This window comes from Lampetra fluviatilis, chromosome 62, assembly GCF_964198595.1.
Source record: "Lampetra fluviatilis chromosome 62, kcLamFluv1.1, whole genome shotgun sequence".
NCBI classification, from domain to species: domain Eukaryota; kingdom Metazoa; phylum Chordata; class Hyperoartia; order Petromyzontiformes; family Petromyzontidae; genus Lampetra; species Lampetra fluviatilis.
The window spans coordinates 8,008,348-8,031,411 of NC_136336.1; the positions used below are offsets into that span (position 1 = coordinate 8,008,348).

Below are 23,064 nucleotides of genomic sequence, written 5' to 3' on the forward strand. Positions count from 1 at the left end.
AGCTAATAGCTCAATGGGCTTTATCTGGTAAAATAAGAAAGTATTTTTTTTATGTTTTTTTATCATTTTCTTACCTTTCCTACACTTTGCACTCCTATCGTGTTTGTTGTATCGTTTGTTGTTGTAACGTTCTGACCCCGTGCCCCTACTGGACATCTGTGAAGAAGAGATGTATAGCTATTCGGATACCTGCAGTATAAATAAATATTCTGATTGTGATTACAATGTGACCAGTCTGTTTGAGTCTATAAGAATCGCCTGTAACCAGAATGAGTGGAGCCTCAAAGCCGTGCTGCTCCATAATGGTAACAAGTACCCGTCTCTTCCCCTGGCTCACTCGGTGCACCTCAAAGAGGATTACAACAGCATCAAGACCTTGCTGGACGCCTTGAAGTATGATGAGTGTGGCTGGGAGGTCATCGGAGACTTCAAAATGGTGGCATTCCTGATGGGTCTCCAAGGCGGTTTTACCAAGTTTCCCTGCTATCTTTGCCTTTGGGACAGCAGGCACACCAAGGCGCACTATCACAGGCGGGACTGGCCACAGCGGACCGAGTTCTCGGTGGGGAGGAACGTCAAGTGAGAGCCACTGGCGGACCCCCGGAAGGTGCTGATGCCACCACTGCACATCAAATTGGGCCTTGTGGAACAATTTGTCAGAGCTGTAGATAAGGAGTCGGCAGCCTTCAAGTACATTCAAGACTTCTTCCCTAAGCTGTCCGAGGCAAAGGTCAAAGCCGGTGTCTTCGTCGCACCACAGATAAATAAGATCCTGGAGTGCAATTAATTCCCCAAGAAGCTCACTAGTAAGGAGAAAGTGGCTTGGAACAGCTTTGTCGCAGTGGTTTGTGGCTTCCTGGGCAATCACAAGGTGAAAAACTATGTGGAGCTGGTTGAGACTGGTGAAGAACTACGGCACAATGGGCTGTAGGATGTCCCTCAAAATCCATATCCTTGATGCTCATCTTGATAAATTCCAGGAGAACATGGGAGCGTACTCGGAGGAGCAAGGCGAGCGCTTCCACCAGGATATACTGGACTTTGAACGCCGCTACCAAGGACATAACGAGAACATGATGGGAGACAACATTTGGGGGCTGATTCGTGAAAGTGATTTACAGTATAATCGTAAATCTAGAAAAACTACTCCTAAATCTTTTCCAGTAATGTTTGTATTACTTCAGTATAAATACATGTTAATTTTGATTCATATTGTTTTTTTCTGACTTAATGTGAACGAAAAGACAAATTTGCCCGTTTTCTCATTGTCGTAGTTGCAAAAGCAAAGTTTGTGGGGAATAACAGCCATATTATATACTTTTTAGGCATAACCAATTACGAAATAACACTTACTACCCAGGAACAAAAATTGTGTTACAGTGTTATTAACCTGGACTACATGGAGGCCTGTCAGGCCCGCCCTCTCCTCCTGCCAGCCCCGCCTACTTTCACATAGCCCCGCCTACTTTCACATAGCCCCGCCCACTTTAACATAGCCCCGCCCACTTTCACATTGCCCCGCCAACTTTAGGATAACCCCGCCTACTTTCACATAGCCCCGCCCACTTTCACATAGCCACGCCCACTTTAACATAGTCACGCCCACTTTCACATAGCCCCGCCTACTTTCACGCAGCCACACCCACTTTCACATAGCCCCGCCTACTTTCACGCAGCCACACCCACTTTCACATAGCTCCGCCCACTTTCACATAGCCACGCCTACTTTTGCATAGTTACACCCACTTTCACATAGCCCCGCCTACTTTCACATAGCCACATCCACTTTCACATAGTCCCGCCTACTTTCACATAGCCACACCCACTTTCACATAGCCACACCCACTTTCACATAGCTACGCCTGCTTTCACATAGCCACGCCTACTTTCACACAGCCACGCCCACTCACCCATTAGCCCCGCTCAGTGGCCCCCACCTGTTTTTAATGTACTTCTATGCTCCCACAACTAGCATGATGAAGTATGGTCAAAAAGCCCCCCTGCCCCCCTTGATCCACAACATTGCGTGTGTGGGTCGTGGGGGGGGCTATTTAACCATCGAGCAGTGGACCTACAGAGGGTTGTGTGCAGGTGCACGCGTGCGGAGAATCAACACAAGCGGCCTTGTAAAATGAATCATAGAACTGTAATAACAACAGATGCACCAACAGTATTTACACGACAACAAGAGCACACAAAGCAAGGTCACAGTGTTTACACAACGATCGCAAACGGAGAGCACACGTGAACATAAATCATAATCCACGGGTATTTTTTAATTGTTTGTGATAAATTCGCACGGGGAAAAGTCAACCAACAACAACCAAACAACAACAATCCATCGCGTTGCACAGCCCTGCCAAGCATGCAGTGACCAAGGCTTAAGGTGGTGCTTGGCCAATGGGAATCGATGTTCAACGTGAGATGCCGGTGCTGGAGTCGGGCCAACTCTGCACCTCATAATGGTCGAGGGGATTGGTCGGCACCACCTGGGGTGGCAATCGCTACCAAGGGGCCGTCCATAAATGACGTCACGCACCTGGGGGGGGGGGGGGTCAGACATTTGTGACGATGTGTGACGAGGGGGAGGGCGTTGAGAAATGTGGCGTCACGTCAAAATGCGCAACTTTAAATAAATAAACACGTTCTACTTAATTAAATAGACTATTTAATAAATGTTTTCTCCTACAACATCAGAGTGCAGCGGCACATTAAATACGCACTACAATGACAATAGTTTAAAGCGATTTGAAGCATGTTTTTTTTTTGGGGGGGGGGGGGGGCAGAGCTTTGTAACGTCATATCTGAGGGGGGGGGTCTGACTTTTTGTGACGCCGTGTGACGAGGGGGGGTTAAAAAATCGTCCAAAATCGAGTGACGTCATTTATGGACGGCCCCCAATGTCTACCATGGGCAACAATCAACATGGGCAGTGTGCACCAGGCACAGGACACAGTTCCTATTTATTCCAGTCTGTGCTCATTTCATGCCACATTGGGTGTGATCCCCAAACAGATATTCTTTCGATAAAAGAAAACCACGGTAGGTTATTTAAGCAACAATTTCCTCACCGAGAGCTACGAAGGCGACCTTGCTATCGCGCAGAGTTGCGATGTGCAGCTGAAATGCGTCGAGAGAATCGTTATTAGCATCTGTCTCCCCTGGCGGTGCCCACGAGCCCTTGTTGGGCCAATGGTCTCAAGGTCCACTCCTGGTGGCAACTTCTTGCAGTGATCTTCACAGCCAAAGTAAACGAGGTGAGATGGTCGGAGAGAGACGGTGTGACGATTCTACCTTCACTCCTGCAAAAGCTCAACACGTTCGTCCGTCACTAACACCGCCACGATGTCTCTACTACGCTAGGATGGAAGGCCCATCGTCCGAAACGTCGCCCGTTACGTAATTGTCCCTCTTTGGGGGGGGTTCGTTTCTTGTGCTTGTGCAGCGCCGCTGGCAGCGCGGCAGTGCTGTCACGAACCGATTTGTGCTCTCACTTCAACAGGTGAGGTCGGCGAACGCCACCACTACCACCACCCCAGGGATTTCCCGCGCAGGTGCGAGAGCCGATTCACAAGTGGACGAGTTTCGTCCCAGCTTTCCTGGAGAGCGCCGGCGGACGTGGCGGCAACTCTTATGTGATCGTGCGGTATCTAACCCTGTGAGCACTCACGTGTAATGTCCAGTGCCGTGGTAGTGCTGGTGGTGGCGGTGGTGACGGTGATCGATGCTGGTACTCTATTGGACTTTGTTACGTAAGTATGATATAAGTCACCGGCTGATCGCTGAAACCAGCTGTGAGCCAGCAAAGTGCACTCGGCGGCTTCCAGCTTTCATCGCAGGGGTTCACTTCCCGGTTTCACCGGCGACTCCTGCCACACGGCACGGTGTCTCACCGCAAAGCACGGCCTGGCTTCGATGACTGACTCGCGCCGCCTGTCGGGTGTGGGGTTTGCGTGATCTTCCCCTGTTCTGCCAGGGATTCTTCCGTGCAGGTTTCCTCCCAAAGCTAAAAATACATGCAACGTCACTGGCGCTGGCCAAACATAAATTTGATAGGACCCTTGTGAAAAATAAATCTTGGGTACACAAGTAAATATTATTGACGTTAATGATGGGTTCCGTTGAATTTACAAAAAGTTCTTCCAATTTTTATTCATTTTGGTTTTTGAGGGCAGGAAAAAGTTAAACAAGCACACTCAACAAACAGACATGAAGGTCAAGAACCAGTGTTTCGGCCGACGGGCTGTCACCAGACCGCACCACGGCCGTGTCCAAAGTGGAACGCGAAGTCCCTGGCGCGGCCCACACAAGCGCAGCCACGAGCGGCATTTGCACCACACGCATGAGACCGCGTCGTTCACGCAACGGCGCGTTATTGCTGATCGAGCTTACACAATAAAGGCCTTCGCCGCGACGGGAAAGGGGGCAGAAGGGGGATAGGGGTAGCAGAGGTTCCGCGTCATCGCGAGTACGTGCGTGTGTACGCGCACACACAGAGCGGGCAGAGCAACTGCGGTCCTGAAGCTGGCTCCACTCACTGGGGCGATGGGTTGTGCAACCAAGTTCGCTCTCGATTCGAAATCGCCGTGCAACTTAACATTCGGGAGAAACGGCTCATCGCAGTGCGCAAATGTGTCGGGTGATCAATCTCTGCCGAGCAGATCGTTGCTCTAAAGTGGAGTCAGCCTTTACTGCTCGCAACCGGTAAAGCAGCTGCTCGCAACACGTTGCAACTTTGGTTGTGTACAACCGAATCGCTCGAGTGTGGATCCTGGCTTAACACTCACCAACTGCCCAGGCCATCCACAGTCTCTCCGCTATCCAAACATCGACAACGTCAAGCCGCGCCTCAGCAGACGGCAACCAAACACCGAGTGGGGTTGTCGTGGTGGAACTCTACAGCGCCTTCTGGTCGCCCAGCACGAGGAACAAAACGTCGGACGTCATGCGGAACGCGCAGAGAAACCCCGCGGAGAGAACTCGTGAACGCACCATTCCGCCCCGATGGACGCTGTCAACGCTACCGCCCGCAAGCCCGGCGCTGCAGTCATTACACCCTTATCAGGTGCGCAACTCATCCTCAGGTTTTGTGCGCGAATGGCGGCTTTCGGAAACCAGGGGCGGGGAACCTTCTCCTTACTCTGGTTCAAACAGAACATTCACACAACTTATTGCGGCAACCACACACGTACACACGGATCGGTTACAGCGGCAGCGTACATTTGTAAACACAGTGTTGTCACGTCGAAAGCATTTCCCACCAGTATCCGATTAGGGCTACCAAGATGAAGCTAGCATGGGTTACTATCTTTAAACTCTAGATAAATGCAGGTTAGGTTAGAAAGTTTACCCGGGGGCACAACACAAAATCCTCTGAATCAATTGCATCTCAACCAACGACCATCAGGCACGAAGGCGGCACAGGGAGAGACTCACTTGCACGGAATTAGATCGAAAATATTGTACACTCCCCCAATGGTACTCGGTCGGTGGCGCTAAGATGCTTGCAGTGACGGGTAAATATCGTCCGCGGAGCCGGTAGGCCTGGTGCGACCGCGACACGTGTGAAATTAAGTCACGCCAACGATGACTTCCCCCTCCCCTCTGTTTTCGAGGTTTTCACTCAATCGTTCAAACCGGTCTGATGGGGGCTGCGTTATGACCCGGCTGTGGCCAGACACGAACTCACAAAGCTGGCGCTGCGAGGTGACGGGCGTTGCGAGGTGATGGGCAGTGCCGTCGTCAGAACTCCAAGAAGCAAATCAATGGGGCCGAACAACAGAACAGAAAGATCGCGTAACAACAACAAAAGCAACTAGAAATACAACACCAGGGTAACGTTAAAATGCCTAGCTTATGCTAAGCTTGTGCCGCTCGCACGGTGGCGAGATGTTGACTACCTCACCTGGTATGAAGGAGGTCGTCGGTTAGACCCTGACCACGCCTGCATATTTGGAGTTTGCATGTTCTCCCCGTGGGAGCGTGGATTTTTATTCGGGTTCTCCAGTTTTTCCGTCCACATTTAGAATCGACGTACATTTAGAGTATTTGGGTGCGATACATTTCCACGTGATAAGCTACTTCGTTGAGCTATCATTGTGGCCAGGTCGCTACTGATAAACAGCTAGGTAGCCCAGTGGGCTTTACCTGGTAAAAAAAAACTTAGTTTAGTTATTTTGTTTAGATTATATTTGGATTACAACCTCAACGGTTTTTGAGTTTAATTCCTGGTCAACTTTCGACTTTGTTCACCATCTCCGTCAGATCGATAGAATTAGTCCCGGTTCTGTGAGAAATAAATTTTGGTCACCTGATGCACAGAGTGGTTTTTCCCTATTGTCTCAGATATGTATTTCATATATATCAAGGTTCCTCAACAACAGCAGTAGCCAGCATGTTGAAGTATGGTTAAGCAGCCTCCATGACTGATATGGTTCAGTTTTCAAGGACAATCATCATCGTCACTTAAAGCCCAAGATGCCACCACCGGTGGACCACCGCTCGCCCCCAGCAGTGGGAGGGCCTGAATGATGGGGGGGGGGGGGGCTAAGCCCCCCCCCCCCACCACCTACTAAAGGCTCAGCCACCTTCTTCCTGTTGTTGTTGTTATTATTTGTTTATTAAGCTCATTTACCCAGGGAAGCCTTGCCGAGTCTCAAGACTCTTTGTCAGGAGGGTCCCATCAAGTTGTCGCTGCGGGGGGGGGGGTGCCGATGCTGTTGCTGCTGTGTGTGCAATCCCACTCGAGATATTTGCGAATAATTCTTCAGCATAAACCGGAGAACCTGGAGGAGTCCCAAGCGGAACAGGGGGGAGAGAACCTACAAACTCCACGCAGAAGGGTGCCCGTGTTGAGAACTGAACCTAGGCCCTTGCTGTGATGCACTCATGTTACGATTGTGCTATGGCACCCTGCCACCCATATACATTTTTTTTATGGTTTGAAGCTTGTTATTGGTTTGTGATTTCCCCCTAATTTTATCCTGCTTGTGCTATCGGCGTCACGTAATGAGATGAATAATCTATTTTGATCACTCACGGAGCGGCGCGATCCTTCGTGTTGCACAACGGCCCACACAAGTGGATATCATGGATCTACCTCTGACATCGCTTCTGCAAGCGACACTCGCGGTAGAGGGCAGCACCTCCCCACTCGCTCTGCCACGTGAGAACATTTATTCAAAGTTTGTTTAATACTGGCCCTGTCATGCCCCTCATTATGAGTTTCCTTCCCCATCGCACTTTAAACGAGGTCACGCTACAAATCGTGCACACTTTCAGAATCCACCGAATACTCCGCCAGCCTCTTGCCATGGAGGACGCTGGTGGCACAACGAGGAGCCTCGCGAGCGAGCATTTGAGGAATCCCGAGCTTCAAAGATTTCCAATAATAAAATTCCACAGTTCAGGTAAACATGAAATAAAACAGCCCTTCATTAAACAAATACGAAGGGCAATCACTCGTTCGTTTTAAATAATTCTTCGAAATGGACCACCGCCGCCGCATGGGGCACGTTGCGTACTCGCGAATCATCCGTCGGCACGAACCACTTCTTAAAAGCGCCGAGTGAAGCAGACAGCATGGGGAAGCAAGGGGCGGGGTGGGAGGGTGGCTTACGGGGGGGGCCTGTGGGGTGGGGGTGGGGACCAAGCAGGGAGCCGCCGACTGCTACAGCAAAGACGCATTTCTGAACTTAAACACAAAAAATGTAGAACTGGCCGGTTCGTACGAACGCTGACAAACTAAACCACGGTGTTGCGCGGCAGGCACACCGCTCAGAAATGCCGGCTCGACGATCGCCAGTGTGGGGGGAAGCTTCCTCGGGGTCCCCCCGCGTGCCCATCGCAGTGTCCAACTGCTGGTTTCCCTCACTCTATGCAGTAGCGGCGGTAGGAGATGCATTAACAAACAAGGGAGCGCTAAGCGAAACCGCACGAGGGGACAGCTGCCTGTCGATGAGCGTGTACAGTACACACACACAATGGTGCTCCAGGTGCAACCGCATTGCCGCATGCAGAGTGAATTCACAACGCATAGCAGAGCTAATTTTGGGTAGAAATAGGTCAGCCGCACACAGCGAGGAGGGAAACCTGTGCTCGCAGTGGTGCGTCCTTCGATTGCCATGGGTGGATATATACCACCTCCGGGGTGTCCTATGGTTTCCTTTTATGGGGGAGGGAGGGGGGCTGGGGGCGTGCATAAAATTGGGAGCGAGTTGGAACTGTTGAATAAAAATCGCCAATGTTTGTAAAACGGCACGGCCCGTGATCGGGTGTTGAGAGCTGAATTGTGCATTCCTCAATTGGCTTTCTTTTAAATGTTCAATATTGCTTTTTGCATATATTAAGATCATATATTTCACAGCAAAAAAAAAGCAATATCAATAAGTCCGCAAAAGCTGCGGCGCACGCGCTGAATTCGGCGCACGTGTGAACGTTGGGAACGCGGGTACTGTATACGGTACGCAGGAAACGTGGTGACTGTATACGGTACGCAGGAAACGTGGTGACTGTATACGGTACGCAGGAAACGTGGTGACTGTATACAGTACGCAGGAAACGTGGTTACTGTATATGCAAGCCCGGCATCAGTCAGGTGCGCTCAACCGGCATCACGGCACCTGCCGGGTGCTGTGAGCACACACTGCTTTACTCCGCTCATGTGTCGAGACTACGAATTAATAAACGAATGCATGACCGAATGAGTGCGTGGATGGATTCACGTAGAGACGTAGCCGTGTTAAGAAAATCCTCTGTGCCGGTGCAGTGGCAGGCCTCTGCACCCGCAACGTGTAGGTCAGGGCCTGGTCACGAGGTCAAAATCCTGGTGAGTGGTCCACCGATTGTCGTCCCTTTGCGGTCGACAATGGCGGGGGTTATTTTTTCCTGTGGAAAGGCTGGACGCTGTTCACACCCCAAGCCTATCCGCCGTGGGAACGTGGTATTTATTGCACTGGCTCAGGGCTGCTGACAGAGATGAGTGCATGGGCCATGACTCGTGCAAACCGGTGGCGCTCGCGGTTCCTAAAGGCCAACCAAGGGATTTTTTTTTGCCCGATTTTGAAATTCCTTGACAGAGTCAATGAAACAGGAATGTGTTTGTTCCACGCCGGGCAAAGGCGCGTGCGCGTCCGTCCACACCGCCGCTTCACGAACTGGATTCGTCGGATTATAAAAGTGAACAACTTGTTTGATCGCGTTTCAATACCAGTTTAACGGGCGCACATTTCTTGTGCGAACGCTTGAAAGGAAACATAAAAAAAACACAAACACACCAAGGACGGCGACAATTTTTCCCACAAAAGGACGCTCGTCTTTCTGAGCGCGACTAATTTCTGAGACTCACGCTAGCGTAAAGGCAAAGACGTGTAAACATTTCTTTTCTGAAGTTAAGGTTCAAGCTTTTTAAGTCTGAAAACTGCAACTACATAGACGATGAAAACCCTCTCCAGAACGTGCGACACAATGCACGCCACGCACACACGTGTAACAGGTACGCTTAACACGCACACGTGACACGCACGCAGCACACACGCATGACATGCATGCAGCACGCACGTATGACACGCATGCAACGTGCACGTGTGCCACGCGTGACGCAGCGCCCGAAGTTGACGCAGCTGCCGCTCCGCTAAAAACCACGGCACTTGGCGAACGTTACCTTGCCGAGTTTTCAGAGCGGCATCACCTTCGGAAAAATCGAGGCAGTGGGCCGCAGCGTCACCAACGCTCTTTTACCGTCTGCGAAGAAAAGTGCCGCCGGGCCGAATCGTTCCCATCCCGGGCGCTTGCGGCGCGACCGCGACGGCGCACTTTGCTCGCCTCTCGCGCTCCGCTACAGGGCAGGCGGAGGTAACGATAGGGGCGCCTGGGGGGGCAGCTGCCCCGTGAGTGGTTCCGAGTTCACCGCGGTTCCGAGTTCACAGTTGCTTGCTGTGCCCGTTGGTGGAATGCCTCTGGCCTGAGCCGTCTGAGGCCGTGATGGGCAGCCTGTCCAGACCTGCAAGGCAAGAGTCGAGAACATGGACAAAGACCCTGCCGCGTGTTGTCGACGCAAACTTTCTGGGCAAAAGTGCCTTCATCCAGCAGTGGATGAAGGGTTCTTCGAGGCACATACGTAGCTAATCACCGCCACGGTGTGCGTTACCGCTGGTCAACTCGCGGTCCCCTTGTGATCATTAGCCGTATTTGCTCGGTACGTCGTGTTGGGGGTGTGTGCATGGTCGCATCTTCCCCCCACTGCTACTTACACGAATAATCAAATTTGCTGCCTATAATGTGGGGTGACGCGATGACGTGCGACAGAAATACAGGAAGATTCCGACTGTGTTGAAGAGGAAGGCCCGTATGACGCTATTAATTCGACCCATATTGAGATGAAGTGCGGGGGGAAACAAAACAAACTAAACATAAAAATCAGTTCTAAAGAAATTCGTTTTTAATCTAGATTATTTAAAAGTGCATAGCTCCAGTGACTTCCTAATATCGGAAGAACATTCCAAACGGCCGCAGAAGCGTGTCTGAATGAGCGCGATGCAACCGGGCGGAGGCCGAGAGGCAGGCGTAGAGGCGGTCTCACAGTGGTGGACCAGGATGTGACAGGCTGTGGTATGGACGTGGAGATGATAACTCAAGACAGCAGTGAGTGGTGAGAGAGAGAGGACTGGGAAGGGAGAGCCGACATGAGTGGGGAGAATGTCAGAGAGAGTAAGAGGAGGAAGGAAACACGGGGAAGACAAGAGAAGGAGGGAGACACCAGTAGCAGCAGGAGCGATGTGAAGGACTGTGGAGAGGACTTGGAGACGGCGGACTAGGAGAAGAATAATTACAGCGAGCGGAGCAGGAAGGCAGACTCAATGTGCGTGAAGAAGTTGGCGACTTGGTTTTTTTATTAAGATTTTGAGTCAACTGGCCAGGATTGGGCAAAGCTAAGCGCCCACTTTTCACCCAGGCGACTGGAGAGCAGCACAGACGACGTGGTTGTAACCTGACATTACAACTACACAATAAGATATTGAAGAATTACGGTTTAAGATACAAACAACATGTATACCATGAGAAAAAATATATTAAAATAACATTTAATAATTGTTTTAAATATAAAGCTCCGTTACCCAGTGCCTTGAAGAGCTCCTGGCGCACGGCGGCCGTGAACTTGGTGACAAGACAGAGCGTTGTGAGCCCGGCGAACAAGAGGTTGTAGAGCAGTACTATGTAGAAGTTCCCCAGCCAATTGAAGCGACCGTAATCTCCGAGCAGGTCAAAGTTGGTGATTCCTGCACAAACAGGAGAGAGAGAAACAAAAAACGCCCTCCCTCGCACGTTCCCGCGGCAGTGGTGGCCACAGCCGTGCCCGCAATGCCGGCAGCGTCGGAACGCCACCGGAAATGTGCATGGCACCAAAACACCGAAATGCCAGAACACCGGAACCCTGGAGGTGTCATTAATACGAGTGCCACTTTGTGGGGAAGTCAACAGTGAGTTGTCCTATGGAGGTGTTGGCCACCCGCCACAGAAACGTGGAATTTCCACCAATGGCTCTGCAGGGCTGTAAACGGGAGATGGGCACTGCCTTGAATGCTCATTTGAGGAGGAAGTCACTTGAATGTGTTTTTAACAAACTGTAACATGGGATGAATTTGGTTTTCAAGGAAACAATTGGGTTTTTGTGTTAATATAGTTGTATCTATATAGACAAATATCTGCCGTATAGCCTGTAACAGACTGTTGGGACAAGCGCTGTTAGCGAGTAGCACCTATGAAGGGCGGCATGACACACGAGGGGATGGGTGGGCCAGCATCACGCCTGGCCGGCTTTGCCTCCCAAGTGGCGATGTTTACACACCGCACCAGGTACTCATTTGAGTCAATCTCGGGGAGGGCCCGAGACCGGTTCAGATAATCCGTCGCTGGTATTGGTGGCCGTGAGCGGGAATCGAACTCGAGACGCCGGGTTCGTAGCGCAGCACGTTAACCACTACACTACCGCTCCCCATGTATCCGTCTATATATCGACGACAACAATTGCCATTCGCCACTAAGTGATGGTGACGTCATCACGGCACTTGTGCCAGGCTATATTAACTTTAAGGCCTCGTGAAGTGTCGAACACCCGCTGGCAGGAGGTCACAGGACAGACCCAGGTGCCATGGGTTGACTAATTGAGATGATTGGCCGATGCACCACCTGTGCACCCTACTGTGCCAACTTGCTGTATTTAAGCCGCCCGGTGCTCCGCTCATTGTTGTGTCTGTGTCCTTGACACCAGGACCTACGATGGAGCTGATCTGTCCACTGACCATCGACTTGTCATCTGTAAGATGCGCCTGTCATTCTTCCACTCCGGTGGTAGGTGTACACCCAGGACCCCATTCAAACCCATAGTGGCATGGTCTCAGCTAGCTTATGAAAGTTACAAGCGAGAATTTCATCATCGCTTGCGGCTGGGGTTGGCATCGTCCCCCACTCCTCCTGATGTCGAGGGGAAATGGGCGAGGTTTAGGACTGTGGCTCATGCAGCTGCAATGACTGCTTTGGGTACACGGTCGAGACCTCCCCAGAGACCCTGGCTGACGGAGGAGGTGTTCAGACTAGCTGAGAAAAAGCGACAGGCCCACTCTCATCGTCTACAACATCCCACGTCAGACAATGAGGCCTACCGCAGCCTTCGCTCGGAGGTTCGGAGAGCCATGAGGCGCTGCAAGGATGGGTGGTGGTCACGGGTTGCTGAGGAGATGGAGTCCGCCTCAATGGCTTGCAATCACAAATCGCTCTTTAACTCCATCAAAAAGTAACCTGCAGTGCCACACCTATTACCATCATTAGGGGAAAGAACGGTGATCCAATCTCTGACCCCCAGGAACAAGTTCGCAGATTTGCTGAGCATTTCTGTGAGGTCCTGGGGGAGGGGAAATCCCTCAGCCTGGAAAACATCATGGAACAAAGTGGGGATGACCCTGCTGAGGCTGCGGTGCTGCAAATATTGGAAGAGGAAATCACCCCCTGTGAGTGGCTGGCTGAGGTGCCATCTGTTGAGGAAGTACAGAAGGCGATCCAGAGTCTGAGATCAGGAGAGACACTGGGCAGAGATGATCTCCCAAGCGAAATGCTGAGGGAGGGTGGCGTTTGTGCACAGACTATCCTACATGACATCATAATAACAGTCTGGACCACGTGGCACCTGGGTCTGCCCCGTGACCTCCTGCCAGCCGGCGTTCGACACTTCACGTGGCCTCAACATCCACATAGCCTGGCACAAGCGTCGTGGTGATGTCACCGCCACTTAGTGGCGAATGGCGGTTGTATACACACACAATGGGACAGCCCAGCCCTGAATAAGCCCAGTATTCGGAGGACAAAGTGAACATGACCGGCACAAGCCACATCGCGCGCTCAACGATATCAACCAGAGGCCCCCATCGGTCGACCAGCGGCCCGCGGTTACTCACCCAGTGTGCGGGACAGCACGGGCAGTGCGGAGCTGAGAATGAGCAGAGAAACGCAGTTCCCGATAATCTGTGGATGCCAACAGCACCGGTGGGGGTGTTAAACAAGCGGTGTGCGGACACACATGGACTTACGTCAACCAGGCAGGGCGGCAGCAGGCACAGCAGGAGCAGCAGTAGGAGCAGCAACAGCAGCAGTAGCAGCAGCAGCATGAGCAGCATACACAGCAGGCGCAGCAGGAGCAGCAATAGTAGCAGCAGCAGTAGCAGCAGCAGCAGGAGAAGCAGGAGCAGCAGGAATAGCAGGAGCAGCAGGAGCAGCAGGATCAGCAATAGCAGTGGGAACAGCATGCGCAGCATGAGCCGCATACACAGCAGGAGCAGCAGGAGCAGCAGGATCAGCATACACAGCATGAGCAGCAGTAGCAGCAGTAGCAGCAGTTGCAGCAGGAGCAGCAGTAGCAGCATGAGCAGCAGTAGCAGCAGGCGCTGCTTTTCGCGGTAACATTGTGGAGGGTTATCTCATGTGGAACGGGGCACCAGAAGCTGTTTTACGGCCTGCTCGCTGCTCCGGATTTGTTTTTCCAATTCTGACTTGGTGGGTTGGTGAGCGAGTGGGTGGGTGGGTGAATGGGCGGGTGAGTTCGCGAGTGGATGGGTGAGTTCGTGAGTGGGTGAATGGGTGGGCGCGTGGGTCGGTGGGTATATCTGCAATTCTAGCAACTCTCAAGACGGAAAAATGAAGCACCAAAATTACTTAGAAAAGAAGCTCTCATCATCGCCCTTCATCGGCCATACAAAAAACTGAGAGGATTATAATTTACGTGGACAACGATGGACGCAGGGTGGAGGGGAAGCAAGACCTTGGTCATGGGAGTGTCCTGGCTCTTGGGAGTGAGCGGCATGAATGTGGGCAGGCTGTAGAATCCCAACACCGAGCTCAGCATCAGGTAGCTGTAGGGGCGGTCAAGGAGCAACAGGGCACCGCGATCCCAAACACCTTGACAGCAGAAGACTGGGGCGGTACCTGGTGGGCGCACGCACCAATAGTGGTCAGCTCCTGCCAATGGAATGTGGAATTTCCACAACTGGCTCCAGGTTGCCAATGAAGAAGGCCTACCCACTCTAAGTTAAGCCGATCTGTTGAAGTTCGACAGCATAACTGCAATTCCATCGCACTTCTGTGTCTTCACAGGAGGAGAATGGAATTCTAGTTATGCAAACTTGATTGACATCTTACAATTCTCCTCCTCATTAAATTGTAAACACGTTCCTAGCGGGGTCGCGGGGTCGCGTGCGTGCACGACTTTTGCCATGAACACTTTGCACCAGGGTCCTTCTATAAAGAGACTACTGGGGAGAGGGGAGGAGCGGTGGCACAGTGGTTAGCGTACTGCGCTACGACGCCGGCGGCCCCATTTCGTTCCCCAGCCGCCTGCTAACATCAGTGACGAGCGACACCGCCGACCGGTCCTGCACTTCTGCCTTCTTCACCGTGCCGCGCCAACCAGCGCGATGCAGTATGGTCAAAACAACCCCCACCACTGAACACTACTGGGAGGCCTTCATCCAGCAATGGAGTCCGAGTGATTTTTTGCTAATAATGAGCACTGAGGCAGTGATCATTTGTTTACAGTCCTGAGCCAGTGGTGAAGATTCCACATTCATATGGCAGGGGGAAAGTCCATCCATTGCACAACCACTTCTGATCTCCCCACAAAGTGGTACTCTTTTTTTTGGCCGTGGATAGATGTTGGGCTCAGTCAACCCATAACCAGGAATTGAACTCGCCACATTCCGATCGCGAGCCGTTCGCTCTACCGCTCAGCAAGCAGGCCTGATTTTGTACAATATACAGATCCAACATCACCCATCTGCTGGTGTTGTTGTTGACGTTGTTGAGCATGGCTTGGTACTTGGTAAGGGTGGCATTGACAGTGGCAGAGCAGCCCTGTGGTGGCGGTTTTGCTGGGCAAGGATACAAGATGAGGACGACCTCAATAGCGGCTCCGACAGATCCAAGGGCTGACAGCGACGCCTTGCCCAGGCCACGCTCCTGCAAGAGACAACTTGCTGTGAGATCGGCGCCTCGCGAGGGTGTTTGGGCGGCATTGGGAAACGTGACGCTACAACGCTTATTGTTATCGTTGTCATCATTATCGTCATTGTCATCGTTCTCGTTGTCGTTATCGTTATTGTAATCGTTATCATTGTCATTATCATTATTATCGTTATCGTCATTATCATCATTGTCGTTGTCGTCGTTATCGTAATCATCATCATCGTTGTTATCTTTATCGTCGTAATCGTCATTGTTGTTTTCGTTATCATTGTTATTGTTATCGTTTTGATTTAAAGGTTTTGTGACTGCAGGGATTCATATTCTTGGTTCTTTCGGTAAAGTCACGTAGAAGGGAAATAATAAAATAATAAAAATATAAAACAATAAAAATTCTCACGACGTTTCGACTGCAACACGTCGTGAAATTTTTTATAGTTTAATATTTTTATTATTTTATTATTTCCCTTCTACGTGACTTTACCGAAATAACCAAGAATATTGTTATCGTTGTTGTCATTATCATTGGTATCGTTTTTATCCTGGAGAAAAGCTCACGGAATTTTCCAAACTTGTTTAGAGCAGGGTCCTGCCAAGTTTTCGCAGGAGGGAAGCAATGGTTTGCGGTGTGTAATCCCAATAGTCTTCTGCAGTGTCATTTTTCACCATTTCGGAGTTTTGGCCAATGGTCCAGTTTATTTAATTATTTTATTTATCCTCCATGGGAGGCAACTGAAGAAACCGGAGGAAACCCAGAGAACCGGGGGAGAGAGAACGTCAAACTCCACGCAGAGAACAGCGCCCAAGACGGGAATCGAACCCAGGCCGTTTTTGTTCAGTGGCTCTAGCGTCACCACTTTGCACAAAATTTAATTAGAATTGTTTGGATTTTCATTGTTTTACGTTGATCCACATTATGTGTTCATAGTTTTACATGCTATGAAGAAGGGCCGTTGCTCAAAACCTCACTCATGTAGAATATACATTCAATTTCTATTCTCTTTTACGGCCACTGTTATTGACAGACGTGTCGAGTTTTTCTGTTAATTCTGCTTGTGCGCCACTACCAATATTGCAGCAGCAGCAGGATTGCACTAAACCACATCTGCAAAATTCATGGCAGATGCAGATACTTGATGACGATGCAGAAACGGTAACAACGGAAAACTCTGGGGGCAGTGTGCGGAGACGGTGATCACTACCCAGAACAGAACCAAAGGACGCTTAACGCAGACTCAGTGCCCGACTCACAACCACCAAGGAGGAGGCGTCGTCATTATGACAGCAGCAATGATTCACCACTCCGCTATTCCTGATGCAATTATCTGGCTCAACAACCTCAATGTACAATTATAGTTGTTGCTCTACATAGGTATCATCCGTATTAAGAATAGATCCATAGTCGCAGAAACCCATAGACTCACAAGAAAGATCTATATAGTCACATACAGAACCACAGACTCACACAGAGATCAATACGAAGAAGGCATCATCACAGCGATACGCCACTCCGCTGCTCCTGACGCAATCATCTGGCACAACCACATCAATGTTAAATTACAGCTGTTGCTCTATGGCAGTATCAGCTGTACAGAGAAGACGACTAAAGAATGTAATCGCTTTGATTTTTATCATTACTATTTGACAGGTGCATATCCTCAGCGGTGGGAGGGGGTGGGGCGGCGGCGCCTGGTCTCTATAACGTATCCGTTACCTGCGCTCCTTTCGGCATGGCCGTCTCGTCGAAGAGCAGCTCCAGGATGTGGATGGAGACGATCAGCACTGAGACCCCCTTGGAGGAGCGCAGAGAGAAGAGAAAGTAGAGTGAGAGAGGCAGACCGACACAGCGGTGGGAAACTGCTCGCCCGCGCGGCAAACGAACGTGGTCATCGGACCGAGCCACACGATGTGATCGCCGTGCTCAGGTGGATTCGGGCCTACCGTCAGCGTCAGCAGCAGCAGCATGACCAGCGGGTACCCCAGGTTTCTCTGCCAAGGAGATGCTCGCCGCCGTGTCTCTGCGCACAGACGCACGCACACAAGCACACACGCTCTCTCTAAAGGGATTGCGCACCACTGAGTTAGCAGCGGAGCAGTGGTTAGCACAGCACGAGGTGATCAGGCCCGGATGTAACATCACAAGCCGGTACCGGCCGTGTCCTACGGGTGGCGTGATCTCACGTCATCACACGAGAAGCCTAAAGTACTCTCCTACCCCTCCGCTTACCATCTCACTCCACTCCCATCTACACTCTCTCCTCCACGAACTCTCCTACCTCTCCATCATCTCACTCTACACACACTCTACCGCTCCCCTCTCATCTCACTCAACTCCTCTCCACACACTCTCCCCTCCACACACTCTCCTATCATCTGTTTGAATCCATGCATGAACAGAGCGATTGTAAAACAATGTAACACACGCTACGTTAGGCGAACAACAAGGGAGATGATAAAAATATGCTTCCCTGTGAAAGCCCCCAGTAAACTTTCGCCAGTGGCCTGAAACTTCCTTCCCCTAAATGTCCATGCTATTGACTCCCTGCCTCTGTTCAAACCCAGGCTCGCAGTCCTTGTTCCTCTTGCAATGAACTCCCTTGCTTCTCTGGAGAAAATAAACGTGCTGGCCGTTTGTGTACAGCATCTTGAGATATGGTCGCATTTAGACATTGCACACATCTGCACTTTACAGCGTGGTATAAAGCCTCATCAGGATTTCCCTGACCCTACGGCCCAGTCACCCTCTTTGTGCTGAACATTCTAAGTTGTGATTTCGTTGACCAGCTAAAAAGGTCATCATACGCATAGGTCATCGTATGCAACTCATCATTGACACCAGGGGCGGTTTCTTCATTAGGGCGATTGGGCGACGCACCACCAATGTCATTCAACCACAGAGTCACGCTAGCCGTCACTGTGCCGCTGGATATAGTCCAATCAGCGTCATGCTACGTTCTGTGGAGTACCGCCTCTTTTTGGGCGATTTCCCTCCAGCTGAGAATCGCCCCGAGTGGTCCCATAGACTTACATTCAAAGATGTTTTTTTTCGAACGGGGGCGCTGCAATGCATTCTCTATGGGTTCCGGGAGGGCTCGCCCTAACGTGCTTACGTCATCATACGTGCTTACGTCATCATACGTAAGCACGTTTCATCCAACAATATAATTTGTCGCCACCTAGTGGAATCTTTAATAAAATAAACCTGAGTGGTTTGTTTTAATAGTGAGTATAGAAACAAACAAGATGTATTGTAAGAGTCACTTTATTTTTCATTAATATTAAAGAAGTGAAGTTGCCTTTACATGCTTAAGCTGTTAATTTATCCATTGCATGGGTGGACCTTATCCTTATCAATCATCCAGACATTTGCCCCCCCTGAGAGATTTTGCAGGAGCCACCACTAATTGACACCATAGGTCCCCGATTCCATCCGGTCAGAATGAGCCCCTGTTCAACTGTGCACACCGGCAACTACTCAGGCAAGTTCTGACTGACTAACAAGACTCAAGGATAAATACAGTTTTTTGTGTTATACATGAGGGGTGCCGTGCATTTATATATCTAATTATTTAAGACGGTAAAGCCCAGTGAGATATTATCTCTTTTTTAGAAGGGGTGACCTGGGTACACGTGATGGTATCTCATCATCTAAGTGACTGAGTTCACCATCACACGTGGGAATTAACAGCAGCAGCCAAGTAATCTAAGCGCTCGTTGTTCCTAAACGTGGAGGAGGGAAAACCCAGCGAAGGAACCCGGACAGCGATCCACGCTGGGACCACCACGGGGAGAGAGAAAACTCCAAATACACAAAAGGCATCGCCAGGGTCCCAGATCGAACCCAAAACCTTCTGCGTAACAGGCGATGGAGATAACATCTCCTCGACACAGCCAAGGCTTATGTGGATCCTCACCGAGCTTTGTGCGCTCCATTGTGATGACGCTGAGAGCCTGAGCCAGCTCCTGCTGGTCCACCTTGACCCACTGGCATGCGGTGCCTGCGCACGCCAGTGGCACAAACGACGTAGCAGCAGCGGCATCGCACGCGTTGCAAGCGGTGACGCTGAAGCCGACAATCCTTGGCGATAACCTCGCTTGCGATCGCATCTGACATCGTATGTTTACATATTGGTACAATGGTCGCCCTATTGATTGCTCTGCTTTTCAGAATTTAAGTTTCAAATGTGTTTGTTGTTTCTTGAAATAGAGCTTGAAAGCTCATCGGATTCCTCCCGTATAAAGAAAGATTCTGAAATTTGTTATGGTGATTGTACCGTGGTGCAGGTTGTCCTTGCCATTCGGAAACTTGACCATGTACAGGTTACCCTTGTAAAGGATACTCCAGCCTAGTCTCGCGAATTCTCACCTGTTTAAACAAAACCAACTCGATTCCATCACACAAAACATAACCCTATTTATGATTCAATTTAGTATTTGTTTGTAATTTCTTTTTGTTTATTCCCTCTCCCCCAAAACTTGTATCCTGATTGTGTACTCCGTGCATCGTCACGAAACAAACGACCCGTGCCGATATCTCACGCAGCAGAGCCACCGTTTTGTGTTAGAGAAAGCAAGCAGATACCATAGAAGTACTTATGAGAACTCTTCAAATGACGCCGTGATCCGCACACAGTGGGTGGCGGGACCTTGCAAGCCGCCCAGCTGCAGACGGTAACGTTCGCTGCGTGACAATGCATGATCATTGTTTAACCAAATTCAGTTTGGATTAAAAACATTAAATATGTGATGGTATATTTTGCTGCCATTTGCGAAAAGGGCTGAGACCATCAATTTGCTACACCGGGGTGGACTGGCTTCGAACGAAGGATATTGACAGAGCCAGCGAGCCACTCCACGTGAACACGTGATGCTCAACCGGCACAATGAATCCTTCAAAGCAAGCATCTTACAGCACACACCATTTAGACGCCTCTTGATGGTGTCTTCCTCAAACCTCTGGCAGTCGATCTGCTCGTCTAGATCCTCCAACAACTGTGGGACATCGACATCATTAACAAACAGCATCACCACCAACGACATCACCATCACTTTCACGATACAAGAACATCATCGCTAGCAGCGTGAACCCGTTTTAACACGGCGAGAGAGAGAACACGCGGTTTCAAGCGACGTGCAAAAAACATGCAGACAGCACGCTGGCCTCTGTGCATTATGCAAAAACCATCAGCGGTTCTTCAACAACTGCATTGTGGTGATCTAATCTTGGGTCACCAACAACATTTATTCGAGCAAATGTGACCGACTGACAGCAGCAGCGAATGACAACTGTGAACTGGTTTCATCCTTATTCAGGACTCATCAACACCGTGTGGTTACCATTATTCACTGCTGCAGAGTGCTTAAAATCAAGATACCCATGCTCACAGACTGAACGGTGAGATGGGGAATTTGCAAATTTTCTTCAGCGAGCGGTAATCGAACGTCGTACGGTTCAATCCACACTTAAGCATAAGGCCATTAGAACCGGGTGAAGGGCTCCGTTTTGGCATTATTCGAATGATTCTTATTAATGGAAGCGAATTACTATTAATATGTGAAGAGGTGTCTTTGACAAGAAAACACAAAACTCCAGCATGCTTTGCATGTCTGGATGACATGACCAAACTTGGACCATCGACGGAGTTAAAACATCAAGAGGCCAATGTGCACATCTCCTTCGTGAATGGAACATTAAAGGCATTGCACGGTAGTGGGATCGTGGCCATGCGAGCCAAACCTACAAACCATATAGTATATAGGTAGAGACCCATAGATACGTAGAGACCCATAGATATAGACCAACAGATACAGAGAGGTCCATAGAGATACAGGGAGATGCATAGAGATACACAGAATCAGAGGCACAAAGAGATACATTAAAGACAAGCCACGATACCATTTTGGCCATGCAACCCAAACTTAAGTAAATCACTGTATTCTGCATTCCTTCAATGGAAGAGGAATAGAAAAACTACATAAACTCTCTCCTGCAACCCTCTCGTTATGGCTAGCAGACCTCAATATTATTTAGCTCATGAACATATTGCTACTGCCATATGCTACAGTAGCATTTGCACATAAATAGTAGCATATGTCTCCTGACATCCACTGGTTAAAGACAAGTGTCGGGATGTGACTGGGCTCATATCTGAGCGGCGGAAACTCAAACCCAACTTCCATGCAGGCAGATGCACGATCAGAAGCTGATGGGGATTTTGTGCGATCTACCAAACCGTGGCAAAGGAAGTGTCCTCGCTATGTGCGATTTACATTCCCGATTGGGATGAAGAATTCTCACGGAGCAGTGCAATCCCGCCCCCCGCGTTAGAGAGCGGCCCGTCAAAGTGTAAATCACATAACTACTTCTAAAATCCCGTCCAGTGACGCCTGGTTCACACATTAGGGGATGCACTTCCCCACCTGTCTCTACCGTCCGTGTGTTTCTCGCATGACAGTCGTCCCGTTGTTTTTAATTCACGGAGCTGGAATTTAGCCAAGTTAAATGTGCAGAGTTAAATTTGTCGTGATGGGTTATTTGTGTTTCCTGTAGCCATCAATGTGTACATGCATGTACGTAATATAGTACATGCAAAAATGCATGCTTCATGAACCCATGGTAAAGATAATATTAAAGAGCAAATATATGCATAATTACAACCCAAACAAACACTGTTGGCTATGAAGTGGTAATCATTTTGTTCCATCAACACACTTATTACCATTACAATTTAAAGTGCATGTCTAATGAGTGATAGGACAGAATACCGCAGATCAGAAAAGACCTCAAATTATCTTTAAAAAATAATAATCTATCAAAGTAATAAGGTCTCATCTCATATTGTGCTAAATCTGTTTTGCTACGAGGTTTTGTCACCACTTCTGTGCCAAAGCATTGTACTTTCATTCCAAAGTATTTAAAGCCAAACGAAACAGTGCGCCACAATAACGTCCCGTAAACCATCCCCCGTCAAGCGTCAACGGGCGACGCGGAGACCGTCAGGGCAATATCCCAAGGCAAGCTCTCTCCTCGGTTCGTGATATCGGCAACGCTAATCTCTCTCTCGTCTGTCGTGGCACAGCGATTGACGTCGGTGTTGACAAACGAGCTGAGGGTGGAAAAACAGAAGGGAAAGGGCTCAAGGAGCCGAGCGAGTGACCTTACCCGTGGCTTCACCAGGAGCTGACCAGTGACGCTGAACATACACGACAGGCCCAGAGGGGTGCACACTGCGCACGTACACACACAAAGAAAAAGATCCCCCATAGAGATGTTAACAGACTGTTGGGGCAAGTGCTGTTAGCGAGTAGCGCCTATGAAATCCGGAATGACACACGAGGGGGGTGGGGTGGCCAAGACCACAAGTGGCGATGTTTACATACTGCACCAGGTACTCGTTTGAGGCCGAGTCGTCGACCTAGGGGAGTCGCAAGACTGATTCGGATTATCGTCACCTGTGTTGGCCGTGAGCGGGAAATTTACTTGGATCACTGGGTTCTTAGCGCAGCGCGCTAAATGCTAAAATACCGCTCGCCACAACGTACACACATGCACACACAAAC

The 23,064-nt window shown here is 50.0% G+C and overlaps 1 protein-coding gene across 2 annotated transcripts in view; it reads right to left on the reverse strand.

Moving 5' to 3' along the window:
- Positions 1-2,151: 2,151 nt before the first annotated feature.
- LOC144951371 (protein LMBR1L-like) overlaps positions 2,152-23,064 on the reverse strand; it is a 43,775-nt gene continuing 22,862 nt past the window's right edge. Inside the window, exons 8-17 of one of the 2 annotated variants that reach the window (XM_078881601.1) lie at positions 22,667-22,731; positions 20,424-20,496; positions 19,419-19,502; positions 17,446-17,522; positions 17,219-17,296; positions 15,428-15,501; positions 14,309-14,399; positions 13,449-13,515; positions 11,115-11,276; positions 2,152-10,000 (exon numbers count right to left, since the gene is read on the reverse strand). In XM_078881601.1, coding sequence (XP_078737727.1) covers positions 9,921-10,000; positions 11,115-11,276; positions 13,449-13,515; positions 14,309-14,399; positions 15,428-15,501; positions 17,219-17,296; positions 17,446-17,522; positions 19,419-19,502; positions 20,424-20,496; positions 22,667-22,731 — 851 coding nt within the window. In that variant the 3' untranslated portion in view covers positions 2,152-9,920. Of the gene's footprint in view, positions 10,001-11,114; positions 11,277-13,448; positions 13,516-14,308; positions 14,400-15,427; positions 15,502-17,218; positions 17,297-17,445; positions 17,562-19,418; positions 19,503-20,423; positions 20,497-22,666; positions 22,732-23,064 lie in introns of both variants that reach the window. The other variant, XM_078881600.1, reaches the window with a different exon arrangement.